We start from the raw sequence: 21,094 nt of genomic DNA on the forward strand, positions 1-21,094 counted from the left end.
TAGCCTAGCGGTAGTATTATTATAGTATGCTTAAAGGCAAGGGGGTTCAACTCCCTCTGCGGTCACTCTTTTTCTTCCTTTTTTTTTTTCCTTTTGGTTTTTGCCTCCCCTATCATTCGTCCCCCAGCTTTTCCTCACCCCTGAGAGCCAGTGCACCAGAGCCACTTGAGTGGTAGAATGTAGACCGACAGTCGAGCGCAGGGTAAGCCAAAGGGCTGCCAGCGGGCGTTGTGCCCGGATGGTTTCGCATACTCCACACATTGCATGGTCGCGATGACACGGTTGATCATTCAGGTGGCGGGCGTACAAGGGATAATATACCTCATCTCTACAAGAACAATAAAAAAAAGAACGGCGGTCTGCACCATCCCATTACCCCCGGCTTTGGGTCGAGTCGTGCAGGTTCGGTCCCTCGTACCGACAACCCTTGGCGAGCGTGTAAGTGCCTATTAGAAGACTGGAATCAATGTGTGCCCCCTGTAACATAATCCCCAGGGGTGGTTCTTCCCCATTACCCCAACCCCGCACGAATTAAGGCACCAATAGCGACTCTTTGCGGGGAAGCCATCCACTGAAATTGGGTCTGGTTGGGGTTCGCTACCACCATAAATCCCCAAATTGCACTACTCAGAGCAGGTATCCATCAGAAGCGAATTCGACCCATCATTCCACCAAGAACCCAAGTCAACACTTGCCATTTAGCCTAAAGGCCAACGTCCTTGGTAATGGATCTGGCGACACGACATGGCACTGGCAACATGGCACGATCTTAATTGCGAGCTGGCGGCCCTCGTGCCTGTCACCGCCCCAACTAGATTTAAGAGGCACAACCGCCCTCCCTAGATATCGCTATGGGAACCCTTCGTATGCCTCTTGCAACTGGGCTCAAGTTCAAGCACCATGCGGCCTATCATCCCCCTCCTGACCGCTCTCGGCCTCGTTGCCGCAGAGAATGGCATTGACGCATGGCTGCGCTACGCTGCTTTGCCATGCGATGTGCAAAAAGCCGCCTCAATTCCCGCGGGCATCGTGGCTCTCAACGGCTCGGAAACCAGCCCCGTATTTACTGCCGGGCAGGAGCTGCACAAGGGCATATTGGGCATCCACCACAAAGACCTTGTGGTCACAAACACTCCCACCAATGGTTCCAGCATAACCATTGGGACCGTCGACGCCTTTACTTCGACCGGCGGTGCTCTGCCGGAGATTGACCTCAAGGGCGACGGCTTCTGGCTCAGTATCAAGAACGACTCCGTCCAGATTGTGGGCCAGAACGAACGTGGGGCGCTGTACGGGACTTTCCAGTATCTATCCATGCTGGCCCAGGGTAACTTCACCGAGGTCGCTTACGAATCGAACCCCAGCGCCCCGATTCGATGGGTGAATCAATGGGACAACATGGATGATACCGGCACACATGGGAGCATTGAGAGAGGCTACGCTGGGCCGTCTATTTTCTTCGCCGATGGTCTTATAGTTGAGGACCTGACACGAGTATCGCAGTACGCTCGACTCATGGCGTCCATCGGCCTTAATGGTATTATCGTCAACAACGTCAACGCCAATGTCAATCTGCTAAACTCGACCAACATGGCCGGCCTGGGCCGTATCGCCGACGCCATGCGGCCCTGGGGTGTTCGAATGGGTATATCGCTGAACTTCGACTCCCCGCGTACCCTCGGCAAGCTCACCACCGCAGACCCCCTGGACGAGGGTGTAATCCAGTGGTGGGGTGATATTGCAACAGACTTGCACGACCACGTCCCGGATTTCGCAGGCGTCCTGGTAAAGGCCAATTCGGAATCCCAACCCGGTCCCCTTACTTACAATCGCACACTTGCCGACGGCGCGAATCTGTTCGCACGTGCAATAAAGCCCCATGGAGACGCCATCGTCATGTTCCGGGCCTTCGTCTACGACAACAAGATCAACCAGACCAACTGGAAGGCTGACCGCGCGAACGCCGCCGTTGACTTCTTCCGGGATCTTGACGGAAAGTTCGACGACAATGTCGTAGTCCAAATCAAATACGGTCCAATCGATTTCCAGGTCCGCGAGCCCGTCTCGCCCCTGTTTGGCCACCTCGAGCAGACAGGCTCAGTGATAGAGCTCCAGGTTACGCAGGAATACCTCGGCCAGCAATGCCATCTGGTGTATCTTCCGCCACTTTGGAAGACCATCTTGAATTTTGACATGAAGGTCGACAATAAGCCTTCTTTGGTAAGAGACATTGTTTCTGGCGAAAGGTTTAACCAAAAGCTCGCAGGGTATGCTGCGGTTGTCAATGTCGGCACGAATACCACCTGGCTGGGTAATCACTTGGCCATGTCCAACTTCTATGCTTACGGTCGTCTGGCATGGGAACCAACTTCCGACGACGTATCTATCCTAGAAGACTGGACCCGGCTCACTTTCGGGTCCGATCGTGCCATCATCGATACCATCACCAAGATGTCGATGGAATCTTGGCCCGCCCACGAGAACTACACGGGTAATCTAGGCATCCAATCGTTGACGGACATCACTGGTCCTCATTATGGACCTAAGCCGCAGAGCCAAGATGGTAACGGCTGGGGTCAATGGACGCGCGCGGACGCCAATTCGATCGGTATGGATCGCACCGTCTGGAATGGGACGGGCTACTCGGGCCAATACTCCTCTGAAGTTGCAGCTATGTATGAGGATGTCGAGACCACCCCCGACGACCTGTTGCTTTGGTTCCACCATGTGCCGTACACACAAAAATTGAAGTCTGGCAAGACTGTCATCCAGCACTTCTACGATGCGCACTACGACGGCGCAGCTGTGGCGCAGACGTTCCCTAAGCAGTGGGAGGCCGTGAAAGGCTTGATTGACACTGAACGCTACGACGAAGTCGCTTTCCGGCTCGAGTACCAGGCGGGTCACGCACTGGTTTGGCGCGATGCTATCAATGACTTCTACTTCAATATGTCGAGCATCAAGGATGAACAGGATCGCGTTGGGAACCACCCGTGGCGTATTGAGGCCGAGGACATGGAGCTGGACGGCTACACTGTCATTCAAGTCGACCCCTTTGAGACAGCTTCTGGGTTCCATGGGATCAGGACCACTTCCAACACGACGGCAGGTACTGCGACAGCGACGCTGGATGAGCGCTTTCAGGCCGGCACGTACGACATCGCCGTCAACTACTTTGATGTGAAGGGCGGTCGTGCCAACTACGAGATCTTCCTAAACAACGGCTCGCTCGGTACCTGGATCGGGAACCACGAGGATAAGCTGGGGTATACGCCGTCGTCGTACCCGGACGGCCACTCGGCTACCCGCATCTACTTCAGGGGCGTGCAGGCGGCCACGGGCGATGTTTTGAGGATCGTTGGGAGGCCGGATGGGGGCGAGCAGGCGCCACTGGATTATGTATCGGTGCTACCTGCTGGAACCATAGACTGATACAGTGTAATCGTTCTTTAAGTGAAGCCATCACCCATTACATATTTCACCCAATCTCCGAATACGCATGACCGACTTCAGTTTCTTGACAAGCAGCGAATGATTCTTTTAATATCCCACGGAATAGCTCTGGTAAAGCACGAGCTTTAGTGAGAGAAACGAATTCCGCAAGTTTGACATGGCTCTTTTCACCTCAAGAAGGGATTACAGCTCTCCAATCGGTATCCCCTGGCCAGAACTGCCGTTATCGCCACTACCATCGGTGGGCAGACGGACGGCCTTGCCAGTGCTCCAATCGAATTCGTCCAGCCACAGCGCTGTGGCGATAAGTTGGTAGTTATCCGCATTTCTGAGCCTGTCGGCGGCGGGGAGTTGCGAGCACAGGTTGAAGCCATACGCAGGTTTATCACCAACTTCAAGATCAAGGACTGCCAGAGCACACCCTCCGTCAATACGGAAATTCGGTATCAACACACTCAAGGGGCTTACTTACTATTGCCTTCCGAGAGATGTATCATCTCGTGAAGGAACGCGCCTTGCAAAGTAAGCATGTGGCTCAGCGAGTTGCCCTCGTCGATCATGTACTGTTTTTCTTCCAACTCATCGCTATCGAGCTTCAGGAGGAACAGGGCCGGGCAGAGGATCATAATCTGCTCCTCATACCGAACGCCGCCGAGGATGCCCTCGATGGCGCAGAAGCCCTTGGCGGGGTCCCAGCCTTTGTGGCGCGACACGTAGTCCTCGGAGACGGGGAAATTGACACCCCACAGCTTGGATTTGTAGTGGCCCGCCATCACCTCTATACATACACACACACAGGATTCGCGCCGTCAGCACACTTCATTACGCGGTTTCGTAACGACATGGGTGAAGAAGATGGAAAGAATCAATATCCATACTTACCGTCCTTGTCGGTCGAATCCCACTTCCAGGCCGTGTCGTCGCAGGTCAGGTAACGTTTTTCATCGTCTTCCCTCTTGTTCACAAGGATGTACTGGGCAGCGAAGAGGTTGCCTGAGTCGAAATGAGGAGGGGTCAGCTGCGGGTTTGTTCTCATTCGTCTCTGAAGAGAAGCAATGAACGAGCACGTCTCCAACTTAGTTCTAGACAGGACTGCAACTCACCTCTCAGGGTCTCCAGGGTGCCTCTGGCGTCTTCCGACAGCGTGACGGAGCCATCGTCACCCAGGATGGTGGGATCGACGCCCGCGAGCACCACTGCCGTCTTCGCGGTGGTGACCTCGAGCGTGTCGGTGGTGGGCTCGCCTTCTGGGGTTCCGAGCAGGTTCGCGACCTTTTCCTCGGCATGGGCAAGCATCCGTGCCGTTCCGTCGACTATGTGGTCGATGTTCTGGGAGGCACAGTTGCCCTGGGGAGACTTCTTCCGAACGTCGGGGATGAGGAAGATCTCATTGGCAGGCTCGGATGCGATGACATGTACGCAACAGCTGGCGATGAGCACAACCGCATATGGAAGAAATGATAGTCGGGGAATCATTATGTCAATTGTCCTTGTCCCGGGAGGTGGCGAGTGAATTGAATAGGGGTAAGAAGGGGTGCACTGCTTCAAAACTTTCGTCCCTAGTTTACTCTTGACTGTAAAAAGTGGTTTACATCAATCGACATCTTGGAATGGCGAAACGGACTCTTAAGTATTCGCAAGCTACTTTACTTGTTTTCCATGATGTCTGACCAGCCGTGTCAGGGTTGCAGTCTATGCAGGTAGTTACTAAGGAGCAGCCACCATTCCATACGAGCATTACAAGCAATCCTGTTGACGTTCAGCTCCCCACAGCCGATACAGCCTTCAGCTTTCATGAAAAAGCAAGTATGGAAGCACACGTTCGATTGAGTCTAGCCCTTTATCGCGACATTCTGGCCGCGCAAGGGTTTTACGCGCAGCCATTTATCATATACCGGCGTTCTGTTGAGGGGAAACCAGGAGACACCTGCAACCAAATACAATGCTTCCTAAATAAGGCATCCAGACCGTCGTCCTTTGCAAGTTCCGAGGCGTGGCTGGTGCCTTTGGAGACCGGCGGCTGACAGCCTGTGCAGCCACTGAGGGGGTTGCTATCTTCGCCATTATGATTGGCTAGAATGGATATTGTTTACATGGTATCAGAACCTGACCGGAGCGTGAAGCCCAACCTCAACTTTCATCAATCATCTTTTCTTATTGCGGCATCGTGACATCTCATCCCCCTATACTCTCATCATAATCATCAAGTCGGCCACTGAACATAGGTATTGGGTTCCTTCCTCCCTCCAGGTGGCCGCAACGAAGCCTTGCAGCCCCGTTCCCCATTTCTTCTTATTCTACCCCTTTATCAAGCCAGAGCGAAGGGCAGCAACAGTTTTCTGAAGCCATCGCACAAACACCATCTGAACGCATTTGAACTCTTGTCAACAATTATCGCAGTTTTCTCTTCTCCGTTTTCTCCGTTTTCATGATCATCTCCAAAGCAGCATGACACGTGCTGCTTGAGATCAGTTGTCATGCCACATATTCCACTCATACCTCTCAGTGCCTCGTTTTCTCATTGACTCCAGGTGTCAGTCTGCTCATCTCACCGATGATGGGGGAGGTCATCAGGAGGAAGCCCCGCGTTTCGGACTAACCTAGTCCCGACAGTGTCAAATTACACTGATTCTCTAGGCTGCATCGCTTACAAGACAGACCGACATGTAGCGCTGATATGGCAGAGTTGGCCATGCTACTCGATCAGAGCTGGGTACCACCATAGGTACACACCAATGTGACCGACCCGCGTTGCGGGCGCCACCCTCCAAAGCTCTCGGCGGTAGTTTTACCCCTCGAGTTGAGCTGCCTGGGTTTTACTTATGATGGTTTCCCTCAGTCGATGCTGCCGCGGGTCTGCTGACTGAGGAAACGTCCTGGCTTGACTGTGCCCTCATGGCATTGTTGACTCGAAGAAACAGAGCTGTGTGGTCGCGGTTATGATCAAGGGCGATGCCAGTCAAACCAGATCCAACTAGTCGATCAGTGGGCGACCCCGATTCTCGCAACAACCGACTTGCTCGATCTTGCCCCGTCCTAGCATCTTCACGAGCCCGACCGCCACCGTACCCAGCACTAGGGTCATGTCAGCCATTTCTACACATGGTGGTTACGGCGTAAGATGGTCAGCTCGCTCGACCTACCACGATGATCCCTGAACTGCGTCGGTCGACCACGGCATCAGTACTGCTTGTAGCGAGGAGCAGTGTTGTCTAGGCTGATGCCTGCCGTTGTTCGCTGGTAGATGGAGAGAAAACAGGCTGAGGTGTAGTACCTTGAGTGATCCGAGGAAGTGATCAGATGCGAAACTGGTTGGGCGATGGCGGTACGAGTTGTTGGAGGCCGCGATACGGAGAAGATGGGGTTCTGCTATATTCCAATGTATCGGAAGTTGGTCAACGTGTACTAGACGCCTTCTGGTTGAGTGGCTTGCTTGACTTGATCGCCCGGAGGTTAAGTAGTAGCAGTAGGGGTGTACAAGGTTGTGAGTCTTTGGATTTGGTGGGCACGGAAGTAACGCCCGCAGCTGTGATCAAGTGGTTCCATATAGTACATCCAGAAGATGGATCCCAAGAAACAAAGAGATTAAAACTGCGAGGTGTTCGATGCGTCGCCTCGAGTATTAAATAGGACGGGGGGGCAACTGTCGCGTGCAATTCTCATCGAATTGCGCGGGGTGGTCGTGAGAAGGGCAGGGGTCAATGTAGTCCTCCCCCTGTAGCCAGCTCCCCAGGGTTGGTGCGCATCAACATGGATGCAGCGCCACCGAGCACTTCATGTTGTATTTCTCGGGCCATCGTCAAGAAGGCAGGCAGAGGATAGAGGTACCTGCACGTAGGGTGGGTAGAGAAAACTTTCCACTGGCACACCAGGAACTTGGGAGCCGGGGAGACAGTCAAGACAAGGGATAGCACTCTGCCACCGTACAGTGGCCCAGGGTACCTCCCCATCGAGTCTCACACAATCTGCTTTGTTTAGCAGACTAGTTTCTGACCTATCAAATCCTACCTTTTTATTTGGGAGATCTGAATAGTTCGCCAACTGTGGGTGAGTTCGCTTGTTACCCTCGTCAGTGCCCTCTGCTCGGCTGTAGCTACTACGTAGAGGAGGAAAGTCGCCGTACAAGCCAAGCAGCCGGCTTCACAAGTAAATACGAAATACTTCCAGTTGGAATCGAGGTGATTTATTCATTTGCCAGCAACGAGAAGCATGACTCTTAATAGCAACGCGCATTCGACATGGTCTCTGACGTAATCTGAACGAATGTTAGTACGGTACCACCAGCGTGGGTTGTGTGCCAGTTGTATTCGCGCAGGTAGGGCAGGCAGGGCAGGCAGGTATGTCTCAAAGAACAACGTGGAAGATATGAAATACGCGCGTGTTGTCGGTTGAGAACCGCTAGCCGAGCCGGGTACCGTCTCCTTGACTGGGCTTACGCCCACCCCCAGATGGATGTGGTGGTCGTGGTCCGGTTCGAACGAAGCACACTTGATCAAGACATAAGACCAGAATAAGACGGGAGACTAACCCCGCGGACACCACACTCTGACCCAAATAGGTATATTCCCATGGACCAATTGTGCAGTGGTGGATGAAGTATCGATTGGCCTCATCCAACCTATGATTCGGTAAGTGCCAGAACAAGTGGTAGGCGTGCTGCGCGCCTGTGTAGAGCCGATCCCCGTCAGTTTGGTCTGTAAGTGTGTGCGAGGATTTCTGCCCCTTCCCTTCCCCCTCCCTCCCCCCGGTCGTTATGCCACACACCCCAACCAGCTTGACAAGGTTCAACTGTGTTGTACGCTGGGCTGGGCCGGTGGTTGCTGTAAAGAAATATTGTCCATCTCAGTACAAAAATCCCGGGCTTGTTCGTTCACCCCACCCCGTGACTAGGCGCCCCCGGACAATGCATACAGTAACCCCACCCCCGGCTCGGGGGTCCTGTCAAGTGGAGATGCTACTTGGGCAGACTTGCTTTTTTGATCGATGGTCCACTTTCTTTTTGATACAGAAGTCTTGTCGTCGGGTAGACAAACATAACGGCCTCTCAGGGCGCCACGGGCATGATGCGTTCTTGAACTGCGGTGCTTTCTCGGCAGGTTGCGACGCCATCTCTTACTTGATCGCCCGTTACCAGAGCCAGGAAGTCAGGTATCTTCGTAATGCGCGCGGGCTGGGCAAAGCAGATCATTTCATTACCAGGTAGGTAAAGTGAGACGGCACGAGTGTAGAATTTTGGTGTGTTCGGCCGATACTAAGAGGCTCGAGGTGCTTGCATTCTCGGACAAATGCGCCGGTGGGGAGTTGATCAATGGCCTTTGTTAGCGAGGGGGGGTATCCCCCATCACGTACCTACGAAACTGGCTGGTTGTACTGTACTGCCACTCTGGAAGACATTGAAAAACGGCGGCTCTGCAACGTGTGTGGGAGTGTTCCTACGGTGTGATGTGGTAGTCTCTCATGACGTTCACGCCGTGTATGTCCATCAAGTGTGCGAGGTATCTATCAGATTAGACGATTATCCCGGTCGTTCGTTTCTTGATATATCCGGCCTGCTTGGTGACCCAAGGTTCTGAGCACTAGCAACCGGGGGAACAGGCGAACAGACATGGGCGGTGCATGCGTAGGTACATACATGTACATGGAGGAATGCCTAAGTATGTAGGTAGGTAGGTAAAGAGTGATGAACTGTTGACATTAGTCGCTCCTCCAATCAATTCGGAAGGGGGGCCGAGAGATGTGCTGGGCTTTGGTCGTTGAGCTGCACTGCATGTGGGTACAATATCAGATGTATGTATCTTCTCTATATGCGCTTGCCCTGGGCAGTTCCCGTTACGTGGAGGGGGTGACAAAAAAAAGCCGCCGAGCAGGACAAGCTAGTGCAGTAGGCCGCTTCGTGAAGGTCTCTTGGACAGACGTATTGAAGGCCGCCCTCGTCCAATTGACAGGTACAACGTACCAACCATCCAGGTGAAGGAAGGAACGATTAGGTAGTCGTAAAAACATAGGAAGGCGCATGGGCTGGTGCTACTGTCGCTACTACCGTTACTTTTCTCTTTCCTACCAGCCCATCCTCCCATCCCCTCCACGTCTACGTCTACGCTTTCTTCGAGACATCCACAGGCTCTCTTTAGGTTTGGTACATCCTCCCTGTAGGGCTGTAGAGCTCGTGGCCATCTTGGCGTTCTGGGGCCAGCCGGCACAGGCACCGAAGCGAGATACTCCATGAGCAAGAGCAGATGTGGCTAGGTAGGGGAATAGGCAGTGATTAAAAATAGGAAACGTACCCGTAGACGGTAGACTCCCCAAGAATGGATGCTTCCAACTTCAGATGACCAGCAGCAATTGACTTTTGCCTCGATCGCCAGCTCCAAGAAACATGGACTTTCACTTATCTGGTGGTGACAAGCTTAGGTACTTTCCCTACCTACCTATGTATTTTTGGCTCTTTGTGTACGACCTCACGCCCTATGGTCTCTGGACAAACTGATACTGCATAATCCACCACATCAACCAGTGACTGGCCAAGATGCACCTCGACTGAGATCGCAGACTTGACCTGTACAACGACTACACGCGGGTGTGGTAAGATAGAAACGGGAAAAGCAGGTACCCACGTATCTTGGATTACAAATGTGCCTCTTACATTCATGGGACGGGATGGATTAGTAAATGGCGAGGGTTGGTCATCGTGGGCTTGACCGATTGCACACACAAAAGCTTACCTCTGCCCTGTGGACTAATGTGCTGAGCTAAATCCGAGCACCGGCCGCTAGGGTTCTTCCGGTAATATTCTGGGGGTGCGGTGCATGCACACATTAAGTCGCGATATTATTACTACTACCGGCGGCCACAAGCACAGGAAACCAAGCTCGGAGTGCCAAGCTCGGGCTGCATGCATGTAGATGGCTCTCGGTTCTTTAGAGCGCAGTTTGCGCCGACGTGCATCCGTGCTGAGCGAACGTCGGTTGGCTGGATTCAATATTTATTTTTCTAGTTATTATTTCTCCCCAGTACTGGTGGTGGTGGGATTAGCCGCAGGTACAGACAACCACACACCACACACAACAGACAGCACCATCCAAGTCATCCATCCTCCTGCCAATAGATGCAGAGTCACTCTTGTCGTCTCTATTAGTCCCTCGGTGGCCTAAATCGTACGATCAGTTTTCTCAAGCACTGCCGCACGCGGACACCAATCGCTGTCAACGGACGAATGCCGATATTGTGAGCAGTCATAAATGCAGTCTATCTTATCCCAAGCCTCGACCGAGTACCGAGAACCGAGAACCCAGAGTATCAAAGTATGACTGCTCGCTCGCCCCTCTGCGACAACTTTAAGCTGGACTTATTGATGTAGCGTCTTCTTTCATCCCCGTGGCAGCTTTGCTTCCAGACGCTACGTATCCTGTCCTGTCCAACTCTACGACAAGGGTAGCACAGTAACGTAATGTAGCATGTTCTTTCTGTCTGATCTTTCTTCTTTCTTCATTGTGTCATTGGGTGAACATGAACACAGCGAGGAAGACTAAGGAGTTTTATTGATACTTGAAACTCACACGCCCGCCCCCGGTGGGCATGGCCTGCCTGGCCCAAACACACCTTCGTCCACATCCTCTCGCGGCTGCCTGTTTGCCCAGGCGAGCCGACTATCACTTTGTCCTTTACCGCCCGCCCGTTCTTTTCTTCTTCCTCTCTCTCTCTCTCTCTCTCTCTCTCTCTCGCTCTCGCTCGGTCCATTCATTCTCTCTGCTTCTCTTAGTCGGCCGGCCCCCATTCGCTCCATGATAAAGGCCACCCATCAGCATACCCTGGGCATCGTACTACATGCCCCGGCGCCTTCTCCGTCCTTGACCGGTTTTGTACAACGTTGGTCAAAATCCTCCCGACGCAAGGCGTTTTTCTGCCGGAGGACGGTGACTAGGAGCATCTTAACATGACTTTCCATCCTCACGAAGGCGTCGATTGCGCTCGCCTCGCTGGGGGTGATTGGTTCGCAGGCGCGGGACAGGAGTGTCGTAGTCGTAACACTACCCTCACAGCGTCCACAAATAGCAGTCGCATCAAGGGGCTTCCCTCGTCAATCGACGGCGTGCATACACGTATCAGCCACAAATCCTTCCGGCAGCTGAGCCCATGCAACCTCCCGTGACGTTTGGAGGGGGAGGAAACGTACGTACATGCTTGCATGCTATGCATCCCGGCCAATGTGTCCGGTCCACAGAAACGTCAACTTGCGTATCACGGCATTCTTCAGCTGAATGTATAGAAAATCTTTAGTCCTGGCGTGCCTCGAGGAACTTAGGGTCACCGGTTTCCAGGCTGGTTTATACTTAGTATCCAGATATTTCGTTCTCTATGTGTCACCGTCATAGGCATGCTACGTTGCCTTTCGGCCGATCGGTTGTGTTTAGTGAACACCAATCGCAAGCAAAGCCTCGTATAGCATATCAGTCTCCGAGGTCGACATATGGGCAAATCGTGCGGCTCAAACTGGAGTGCAGCATACAACCGTATTCATCAATGCCCTGTCTCATCTACCCCAGCATTCAGGTCCTGCGAGTCTACTCACGATATCCAGCAGAGCACTGGATTGGCAAGCGATTGGATCTGCGTCCACCCAATATTGGCGCGGGAAAGGCACAGACACATGCAAGCCAGCCAGCAATGTAGCTGCCCTTTTTCGTTGCATCATGGTCAGCTTTGGCTGCATTCTCATCTGAAACATTACATGCGCGGATCTCTGTGACTGCTTGCGCGGCTGTAGCGTCAACGACCCCAGCTGAGAGCCGATCTGTCCCCCTTTTCTTCACAGAGGTCGAGGCTCGAAAGCCACTGCACCGTTACACGCACCGTGGCATTGTCTTGCCCGGATGGCACCTGCACACGCCGCGTCGTCATGCCTGATGTTGATTCGCGCAACAATTGGGCCCCAATTCAGGCCACAGATCCACGATCTGAGTTCCTATTCATCATCTAATGATAGTCACTTCTGGGTTACTCTATGTAACAGGGGTACGCCAAGGTGCAATCTCTATCCCGGTTCCTGTAAGGCTGAATGGATAGATCTATTTCAAGGATGCCTCATTATTCGAGACATATTTGGAAGTATCGATTGGGTCATTTTTCTAATCATGTCATTGGCCAAAGACGAAATCAATGTCGTCGTCACCACCTCTGCATCGGGTTGACGCGCCTTTTCGTCCTGTACTTTCAACAAACCCAAGGTACCTGGACAGGGCTCCTCTTAGGACCACATGCCATAACACGGCGGTAGGAAAAAGGACTAACTCACGTCTGCAGTTCAGAAGTTCTACTCCACAAGATTACTGGCTCATCCTCGCGCTGTGCTTACACTGGTCATTCAGGCCACTCCTCGCAGCTCCCATGAAGGTGGACTTACGAACAGCCTGATGCCCCTGTATTGAATGATTTGGCTCGTATCAATCAGTATCACAGAGCCGCATCAGTCCAATACCTTGCATGGTGAAGTCCAGATACTCGACCCACCCTTTAAATTACTTAGCCCGACTTTCTTCCGGTCGGCCGCTTGAGACCCTCCCTTGACAGGTCCATCGTGGGAGATAACGTGGCCTCGTAGAAAATAACGAACGGACGTCGAAGTTATATGCATCAGACTCAGATGAGAAGGGCCCAACTGGCCAGATTCAGGTATAGGTTGGTTGGGCTTATGCCAAACACCATGGCGTGTTATCACCGCCTCCGTCTTTAACATTTGCAAGGACGTTCGAAATCAGTTGTATATTTTAATTTAACACTTTTAACGAAACTTTTCTTGTGGTTAGGTTTGCTATCACTCATCTCCGGATACTGAAAACGGACGTGCTATACGCAACAGGAATGATGCTAGCTGTTGGTTGTTCCCTAAGTTTGTTTTGTTATGAAGACGAGACACTGGCGTATGGCGGAGTTAGATGATTATTTTATCAAGTGACGATGTTTGGAACAAATCGTCTGGACATCATTATGTAGTCATGTTATCTGAGAACCGATGTGCTGTTTAACGCTTGCAGCCCCTAGACACTATGACCATCTCAGATTTTGTATAAAGATCCTGCGCACCTCATATGCAACACACTACTTATATGTGCCCGAGAAAGAAGCCGCACGTATTTCGAGCCGTCATTCAGTCTTCTCATACTATAATGCATGAGGTCAATAGAATGTCAAATGAAGAACGACTCGTGTTGAACGCAGATGGTATCACAGAAGAGGAAGTTGAAGAACAATTCGCGGAATGGAAAGATGCTGCCAAGCGTGGTGGTGCAACTGCCTGGACCGACCCGGCTCTTGCATCTACGCACAGAGTCGAGATTCATCCAAACCAGGCTTCCTTCAGTATCGAACAATATCTGAGGAAAGACAACCCAGCGCTTGCGCCTAGGGCGGGAGTCTCTTTTATCCATCTCATCTGCACCATGAAAGACCCCGAGCCCTGGCACTTTGGCCACCACGACTTCAGCTTCATACAAGAGAGGATCCAAGAATTTAAACGTCGCTGGGTGGGTTCCATAGGCGACGCGGCGGGGAAAGGCTTCCGGCTGAAAGCTATTGAGACGCAACTCGAAGCGGTGACACGTCGCTATGTCGATGCTCAACGGGAGATGCCAGATACCAGGCCCGACGGCAACGCCCTCGACATTGCCGTGCGTGCTTTCCGCCGACTTCGCGACTTGAAACACAACCTCCTCGCTCTCCGTCCCGAGGAATTTGCTCACGGAATCATCCCGCAAGGGCGTGTTCCGGAAGGCATCGGGGCCGATGGTACCCAGGACTTCCACTTTCATATTGTGGCGACCCCTGGTTGGTGCCAACCGTCTTGCGGCACAGATGCTGTCGCCAAGATGAAGGATGTCAAGGCATTTCAAGGTATGGTCCAAAGAGTGAATACGAGGAACCAGAGACGGATCAAGATGAACGCCTGCTACAGATGGTAAATACAGAGCCCGAAGCTGGCGTTTCTGATAGTTGACATGGAAGCTCACGCATGCAAATTGAGTCTGGTAATTATTGTCTATCGAGTTCCAGGCTGAAACCAGATCAGGTTGATTTATATCCATCAGCTTAAAATTGTAATCCTTCACAAAAGAGCTCGTCCTGCTGTCCGACATGCGTGCACCCATCGGTCCAACCCACCTGGAACTGACAATATGCCACGTCGATTTGTTTTCCCTTTCTTCGAGCGTAAGCACACAAGCTTTCTTCCTCTATGGCCTTTAGTGGCCCTCTTGGTTGCTCGCCTTCGTGGGAGCAGACGAGTACCAGTTCAATGCCGTAAACACAGCCAGCGCCACCGTGGCCATGGCCGAGATGATAGCCAAACTTGCCATGATCCGGAAGCGGCGAGTCTTAGCCCGGTCTCGCCTAGCCGCTTTCGAATCTTTATCGCAGGCTATCAGTGGTGATAGTGTGCTTTTGCCGGCGCTCGCGCGACTGCCCATACTGCTCTGACGGCTGTTGAGCAACTCGATGTCAGTATGCGGTGACAGGAAAGGAGTATGCACGACCAGAAGGGTAGATAGGCTCCAGGGCTTCAGGGGCTCGGGAGCTCAGGGGCAGTGAGCAGGACCTACTCGACATTGTAGCCATCCAGGGTGCTGCCGCGGTATGTCTGTAGTGCCCTGCCCTCCTCGGATGGATCCATTACCACCATCATGGCCACAGCCGGCGGAACCCTCCCACATTCTCCTGTCATGACGTCCTTTGAAAGACTTAATTTTTGCGTGGCGAGGGCCGTTACCGAATCTAGGACCGCCGGTGCCATGGTCTGGTCCAGCGTGCGCGAGGATTCTGGACTTATCTGAAGGGCATGAGGTGGGGTGGTTGGCCAAGGGAGCGTCTGTTCTTGTTGCTGTTGCTGGCGAGATGGCTGTTGTTGGTAGTCTACGGTAAGAAAGCTGGGGTGATATGCCTGGTATAGAGGCTGTTGCTGTTGATCGTATTGGCCACTACTGCTCTGACTGTGGCTTCGCCGCGACGCATTCCAAATATCGTTGCCAAAAGGCACTGGTACAGTCTGGCTCTCGACAGGTATCGTAGCCGGCCGGCGGGGTCTCCTTGTGTACGAGTCCTTCCATGCCGTAGGCAAAACAGGAGGGGCATTGGGCTTCGAACCCTTGCGAATCTCATTTATTTCGCTTGCAGGGAGAGGAAGCAAAATCCCGGGGTCGTCTGGGCCTAGGCTTCAGCTTCAGGATAATGATGAATTGTCGGGCCTGGGATTGATGCATAGCCGCGGAGACCAATCCTGTGTGCTGTTTTGTCTTCTACCGCGTGCCTCTTTCCTTCTTACTCTCAGGAGAACGTGGGCGTTTCCTTCAGTGATATCTCTCTACTTTCCGCTGCCTATGAATCGCTGTGAGCAGATAGGTCTGTTCGGTAGCATGCCAGGGGAAGTTGAAGAGACCCGAGAGCCTCCAGTCCCGGGCCCCTAGATATTTAACGATGGGATACTGGCGGAAATGGCCTGCCTTCTCCCTCCACGTAGGTCATCAAATAACTAGTCCCCACCATGTGATCGTCGTGTCTAGATAATGATGTAGGGGCCATAGATCAGCAAGTCCGTCGATGGGTTTTCGGTTGATCACTGCCGAATATGACGACGAGCAAGTCGAGTAGACTGACCGAATGTGGAATGTCTAATTCTTGGCAGGAACGGGCAGCGCACTCATGCCAGAGCGCGGTTGTCAATTGAGGGTGAGACAACAGATAAGCGCTTGACAGCGTCATCGTGCAAATTCCTCCCAGAAATCCAAGGATTAGCGCAAATCGCACGCCCACGTAGAAATGCTACTGAAGTCATCACAACAACTGTCGTCATCAAGAGGAGCAAAGCAGGTCGCACTGACACGCAACAGGGAGGTGTGGCAATAAACTCAACGCTAGATTATATTGTAGATGTGGCATGAAGTGTTGAGCTGACGTGTTGCAGTGTAGCCCAAACCACGTGCCCATGCCATGCCCAGGGTGCAATCCAAACCCCCAAATGTATATGGCTCTAATGTATGCTGATGCAATGGGATGCCTTCCCAGCATCTTTCAGCGTCTATGTATGCTCTCCAGTGTCTCTCTATCCAATCAACTCGCTTGTAACCTCATCTCGAGTCCTCGCTTTCCCTCAACTTCTTCGACATAAACTCGACGAGGAACGGGTTCGCCCGTTTCTGGCCTCTTTCATGTGATACGGCACCAACATCCTCGTTCCCGTCGATGCTAGTGGCGGGCGTGAGCTCGTAAAACCCCCTTGGTGTGTCCCTGAAGACCTTATCTTCATCGGACGATTCGGTGGTCGGATCTGGGAGCTGGTCCATTCTTTCGCACGGCACGAGCTCGATTTCATCTGGCGTCGAGAGCCCATCGTACTCCACTGACAGCCTTTGCCTGAGATGACCCATCAGGCTGCTTTCCCGCTGTGGAGGCTGTTGTTCCCTGCCGTCTTCCCAAAGAGTACCGAACCAAGCCTCGCGAATCGCCAGACCGAGCGCCAAGGCAACATGCCGATCGACACTGTTGCCCACGATATGCCATTGCGTATTCGGCCTGCCCATAACAACCTCATGGTCCAGGAAGCCTTGAGCTCGTCTGGCCTCCAGAATCGAAAGCGGACGAGTCTCGTCCCAGTGATTTATCCTCCCGATTTTAGAATCGGTCAAGGAACATTTTGTCGTGATCGTAGGGAACAGATGGTTTGGATATACTCGACCCCATCCTTGGGAACACGGCTCGGTCCTCTGTTTACTCTTCCCCGTCTTCGAGTCGAATAGATTGCGGTCCATTTCCCGCCTTCCTTCACGGATTCGCCGCCCGTCCTCATCATAAAACAGTTTTCTAAAATTCATGCCCCATGGTCGTGTGGGGATGAGCTTGAGTTGCTCTCTTAAATTCGCTGTGAACCCATTGGTCCTGTGGTCTGGCCATCCTACGCAGTAATCGGCCAACCCATCGAAGATACCCGGCAAATCGCGGACAGCCTCGTGTGCACCAACAAATTTGAAGGGCGTCGGCCCAAAGTAGCGCTCGCCAAAAGGCAATCCGTTGGACATTTTGCCGAAACTTCTCTGCTTGGTTCCAGGAGGATGGGAGTGCGACGGCAAAGGCGGTTGGGGTGCGCGCAGCCCCGGGGCCGTGAAGAGCAGAAACAGCCTGATGCGGCTTTGCGAAGAACCAAATGACCAAGCCTCCAGTGGGAGTATCTGCACCTGGTATCCGAGGCCGACGATGGCGCAGACAAGTTGCGAGAAGAAGCAACTCTCTTTCTTGCTTTGAGGCTGCACGATCGAAGCAACGTTCTCGAGCAGTCCGTAGTATGGGCGATAACAATCAATAAATGAAGCGAATGAGGCGATGAGCGACTGGTTCTTGCGCTGTCGTGGCGTGCTCGTGTTATTCGTTAGTACGGAGAAGCCCTGACAAGGCGAGCCGCCCGAGATAAAGTGTACCTCCCCAGGTCGCGGTGCGCCTTTCGCACCGGTGAGCGCTGCATGAAGTAGGTCATCCACCGAGCCAAGATATGGCGTGCAGTCAGGCTTAGAATTTGCCATGTAAGTATGAATGGCCGTGGGGTTCAAGTCATTGGCCCATTTCATCTCGATGCCATCACCATCTTCAAGGCCGCGGCCGAAATTCCCGCCGCCACAGAACAAGTCTAATCCGCTAAGCCTAGGAAGCTTTGTCGTATGGTCGGGATGGAATCCTTGACGCAATGTGAGATCATCACCATCACCCAGAGGCATGTAGCGGAACCCGCCATGCTCATCCCATACCTCCTTGTGGGTGATAAAGAAAGCGTCACCTGTGCCACCTCGATCGTATGGCGCTGTGATTTTCTCGTCCAGTCTATCCAATTGCTCGCTATAACGGAAGACACGCACTAAACATCGTCTGACAACCGCATTCAGCTTTGTCTCGACTAGCTGGTCGGTGTACACAAGTTCGTTGGCAGGAGAATCCAGTGCTGTGTTGTCTACCTCTTTTCGCCTCAAAAGTCGGCGCAGTCGCACCATTCGTCGCTTGTTCTCCTTGAAAGTTTCACCGACCTCGAAGGGTTGCAAGTATTCGAGCCCAATGTTAGCGAGCACCGTATCTCCTGGATGATACAAGCTCAGGTCTGGCTGGTTTCCGTTTTTGCTGTGCGCGCAAAACATATGTGTTCGCTCGAGTGACACCCATCTCTTATCATCTGCGAGGTATGTCTGCCGCACAAACAACCCGGAATCGGCAGGCGTACCGAACCAATGGATACCATGTTTCGCGAGGACATCCTTTGCTTCAACTTTCCCCGAGCCCTCGCAGTTGCATAGGTCAGATAAGAAAAGCTCATTCTTGTAAGGGTATTTCATCACCCCGCAAGGAGTGTCTCTTGGGGTATACATCCATATCACGTCGAATGATTGAACCCCTTTGGAGACGTGGACCTTTTGCACCAGACCATACCACTTGTGTTCTTGCTCGGAGTGTTTCGACGTTTCAATCTTCCATTTCGTATCGGTTTCATCTCCGTCCGGGGGCGTCGAGATAACATCTCCAGGCCGTATTGACAGTGCGAGTCCCTCGTCGTCAAATTTTCCAACGGGAATGCTTCCCTTCAAAGTGTCGATTTTGTCATTTTCCCAGTACTGAGACGTTCCTTGTACCATTGCAGTCTGGCAAGCTTGAACAGTCCTGGCTAGGCTTGTGGGTGCGAGCACGTCTCCAAACGGCATATCTTTGAATGCTTCGTACATATAAGGGGTAACAATGGTTTTCGCGACCTTGCCATCTTGTACACGCGGCTTGGTCCGGTTCTTTGAATTGTCGTCTTCGTCCTCGTCTCCACCATCATCACCGCAGATCTGAGCTGCAGATGATATATTAGGTTTGTAGAATCCGCCATAAATCGCTTTCCAAAAATGATGAAACGGCGAACCTGGTCGCTCGTCACCTGCCCCAACGGCTTCTTTCCAGAGGAAATCGACGTTGGCGACTACCGCAGCCCGGAAGTCATCGCTGCCGTGTGCTGCAGCCCATGACTGGAATGCCACCGATTCGTTATGTTTGCGACACAGGAAGATCTTGAAGCGTGACTGGAAATCTTCTAGCGTGGCTTTCCGGCCCTTGGAATGCAGATAGGCGCAGTACGTGATAACGTGATGCGCCAAGTCCGCGACCCAGAGGAAAGGTGTATGGAACCTCTCATATTCGCGTGATGGGGTACCAAGTCTATAATAAATTTCCTTCGTTTTGTTATAATCTGAGCGAATCCATATGTTCTCGACTGTGACAGTTTCATCATCGTAGGCCTCAATAGGCAGCTCTCGGAATGGGACTCTTTGAATGTAGAACCTCATTGTGGTGTCTGAGATGGGATTTGTAGCGCTGAGAACACCATCTAAATAGAAAGTGTCAGATGCAGCCCGGGTGCATAAATGCTGGAGTGGCCGCAACTCTAACGGGTAATGCGAAGAGTTGACGTATACACTGAAGTCGGAGAGCTCAAACTCGATGTATTCGGGCTCAGGCTCACGTCCGGTTTCCGCCAAGACATTCAACAGCGCCTCGACTGCTTGCCATTCTTTCTTTTGAGGAGCTGGGGGGACGAATCCTTGATACTGGGATCTCGGATTGCCCAGAGTCGAAGTCGGGAGTTCCACCACCAAGTTGCTGGATGTCGGACCCAGATATGGCTCACTTTGGACTGTTGCTGCGTCACTGCACGACTGCAGTTCCACGTCATCAGAATCATCGTCATTGATCGACTTGGGCCAAGGCGCAGGACTGATGGGTGCAAACCCCAGGTCTGAGATGCCCGTAGAATTGAGCCATGTCGAATAGTCATGGTCTTGGTCTGAATTGGTCCCTTCACCAGGAGCTATCTCGCGCAGCTCATCAAAGCCAAGCCTCATGCCCTTTGAGACTTCTGCGGCCCATTGGTCATCATTCAGTATCGCACGATCGTTCGGCCGAAGAACGTGAAGTTGGTCGGGCATATTCTGACTGCCGCTCCGATATCCTAGCTCCTCGCATGCCATGAGGCCAACATGCTCCTGAATCAGTACCCAAGTGATAGCTCAACCCTGTGCGTATAGGTTGGTGTTCGACTTGTGAGTGGCGGCGTTGCCGGGCATCCAATACCAACGTCCTGATGAATCAGACTCCTCCGGGATTTGCAAGCCGGGTACAACTGATTCAAGCAAAATTTAGACTTGGTAGCCTATAAAAACTCCATGTGCAGAGGACCACGTCAAGTAGGATGGGTTCCTCTGTTTCTGAGGGAGACTATCCCTATAAACAAGGTATGTTGGTGGATAAGTGAAATAGATCGTCCCATAGCCAGACGTATCATTGATGAGGGCGGAGATGGGATGCCAATCAGGTCGGGCTGGAGCAACTCGGACGCATTTGGTTGTGGCTGCTTGCCGGTACTGGCGATGATCTGGGATCAGGTCCAATTCAATTAAAGTAGCAGGTACGCTTTGAGGCGCGCAACCGCGTTCCTGGGAAGGGGCGTGCTACAGTACGTGTGTAGAAAGGTTAGCCCCCCCTCCACTGTTTTCCGAAAGTCAAAGGTTAGCCGAAAGGATTTATACCTTTTATCGTATACTCTAAGCCAGTTTATCGTCGATAAAATCAAAACTTGAGCTTGAGT

The 21,094-nt window shown here is 52.5% G+C and overlaps 5 protein-coding genes across 5 annotated transcripts; 2 read left to right on the forward strand and 3 right to left on the reverse strand.

Annotated features, from left to right (window-relative positions):
- Positions 1-900: 900 nt before the first annotated feature.
- PG986_006763 (glycoside hydrolase superfamily) lies at positions 901-3,432 on the forward strand (the record flags this gene model as incomplete). Its single annotated transcript, XM_066842985.1, has 1 exon — positions 901-3,432. The coding sequence occupies one exon, from the start codon at positions 901-903 to the stop codon at positions 3,430-3,432; it is 2,532 nt and encodes an 843-aa protein (XP_066699097.1).
- A 204-nt stretch (positions 3,433-3,636) lies between these two features.
- On the reverse strand, positions 3,637-4,929 carry PG986_006764 (uncharacterized protein; the record flags this gene model as incomplete). Its single annotated transcript, XM_066842986.1, has 4 exons — positions 3,637-3,860; positions 3,926-4,231; positions 4,336-4,446; positions 4,557-4,929. The coding sequence occupies 4 exons, from the start codon at positions 4,927-4,929 to the stop codon at positions 3,637-3,639; spliced, it is 1,014 nt and encodes a 337-aa protein (XP_066699098.1).
- An 8,687-nt stretch (positions 4,930-13,616) lies between these two features.
- Positions 13,617-14,408, forward strand: PG986_006765 (uncharacterized protein; the record flags this gene model as incomplete). The annotated part of the gene is made up of 1 exon (XM_066842987.1): positions 13,617-14,408. The coding sequence occupies one exon, from the start codon at positions 13,617-13,619 to the stop codon at positions 14,406-14,408; it is 792 nt and encodes a 263-aa protein (XP_066699099.1).
- Positions 14,409-14,687: 279 nt separating this feature from the next.
- Positions 14,688-15,124, reverse strand: PG986_006766 (uncharacterized protein; the record flags this gene model as incomplete). The annotated part of the gene is made up of 2 exons (XM_066842988.1): positions 14,688-14,925; positions 15,045-15,124. 2 exons carry the CDS (start codon positions 15,122-15,124, stop codon positions 14,688-14,690), a joined length of 318 nt encoding a protein of 105 aa, XP_066699100.1.
- A 1,441-nt stretch (positions 15,125-16,565) lies between these two features.
- Positions 16,566-20,435, reverse strand: PG986_006767 (DNA (cytosine-5)-methyltransferase PliMCI; the record flags this gene model as incomplete). The annotated part of the gene is made up of 1 exon (XM_066842989.1): positions 16,566-20,435. One exon carries the CDS (start codon positions 20,433-20,435, stop codon positions 16,566-16,568), a length of 3,870 nt encoding a protein of 1,289 aa, XP_066699101.1.
- Between the last annotated feature and the right edge of the window lie 659 nt (positions 20,436-21,094).

Source organism: Apiospora aurea (genome assembly GCF_038362705.1).
Source record: "Apiospora aurea strain CBS 24483 chromosome Unknown utg000005l_segment0_segment0, whole genome shotgun sequence".
Classification (NCBI taxonomy): domain Eukaryota; kingdom Fungi; phylum Ascomycota; class Sordariomycetes; order Amphisphaeriales; family Apiosporaceae; genus Apiospora; species Apiospora aurea.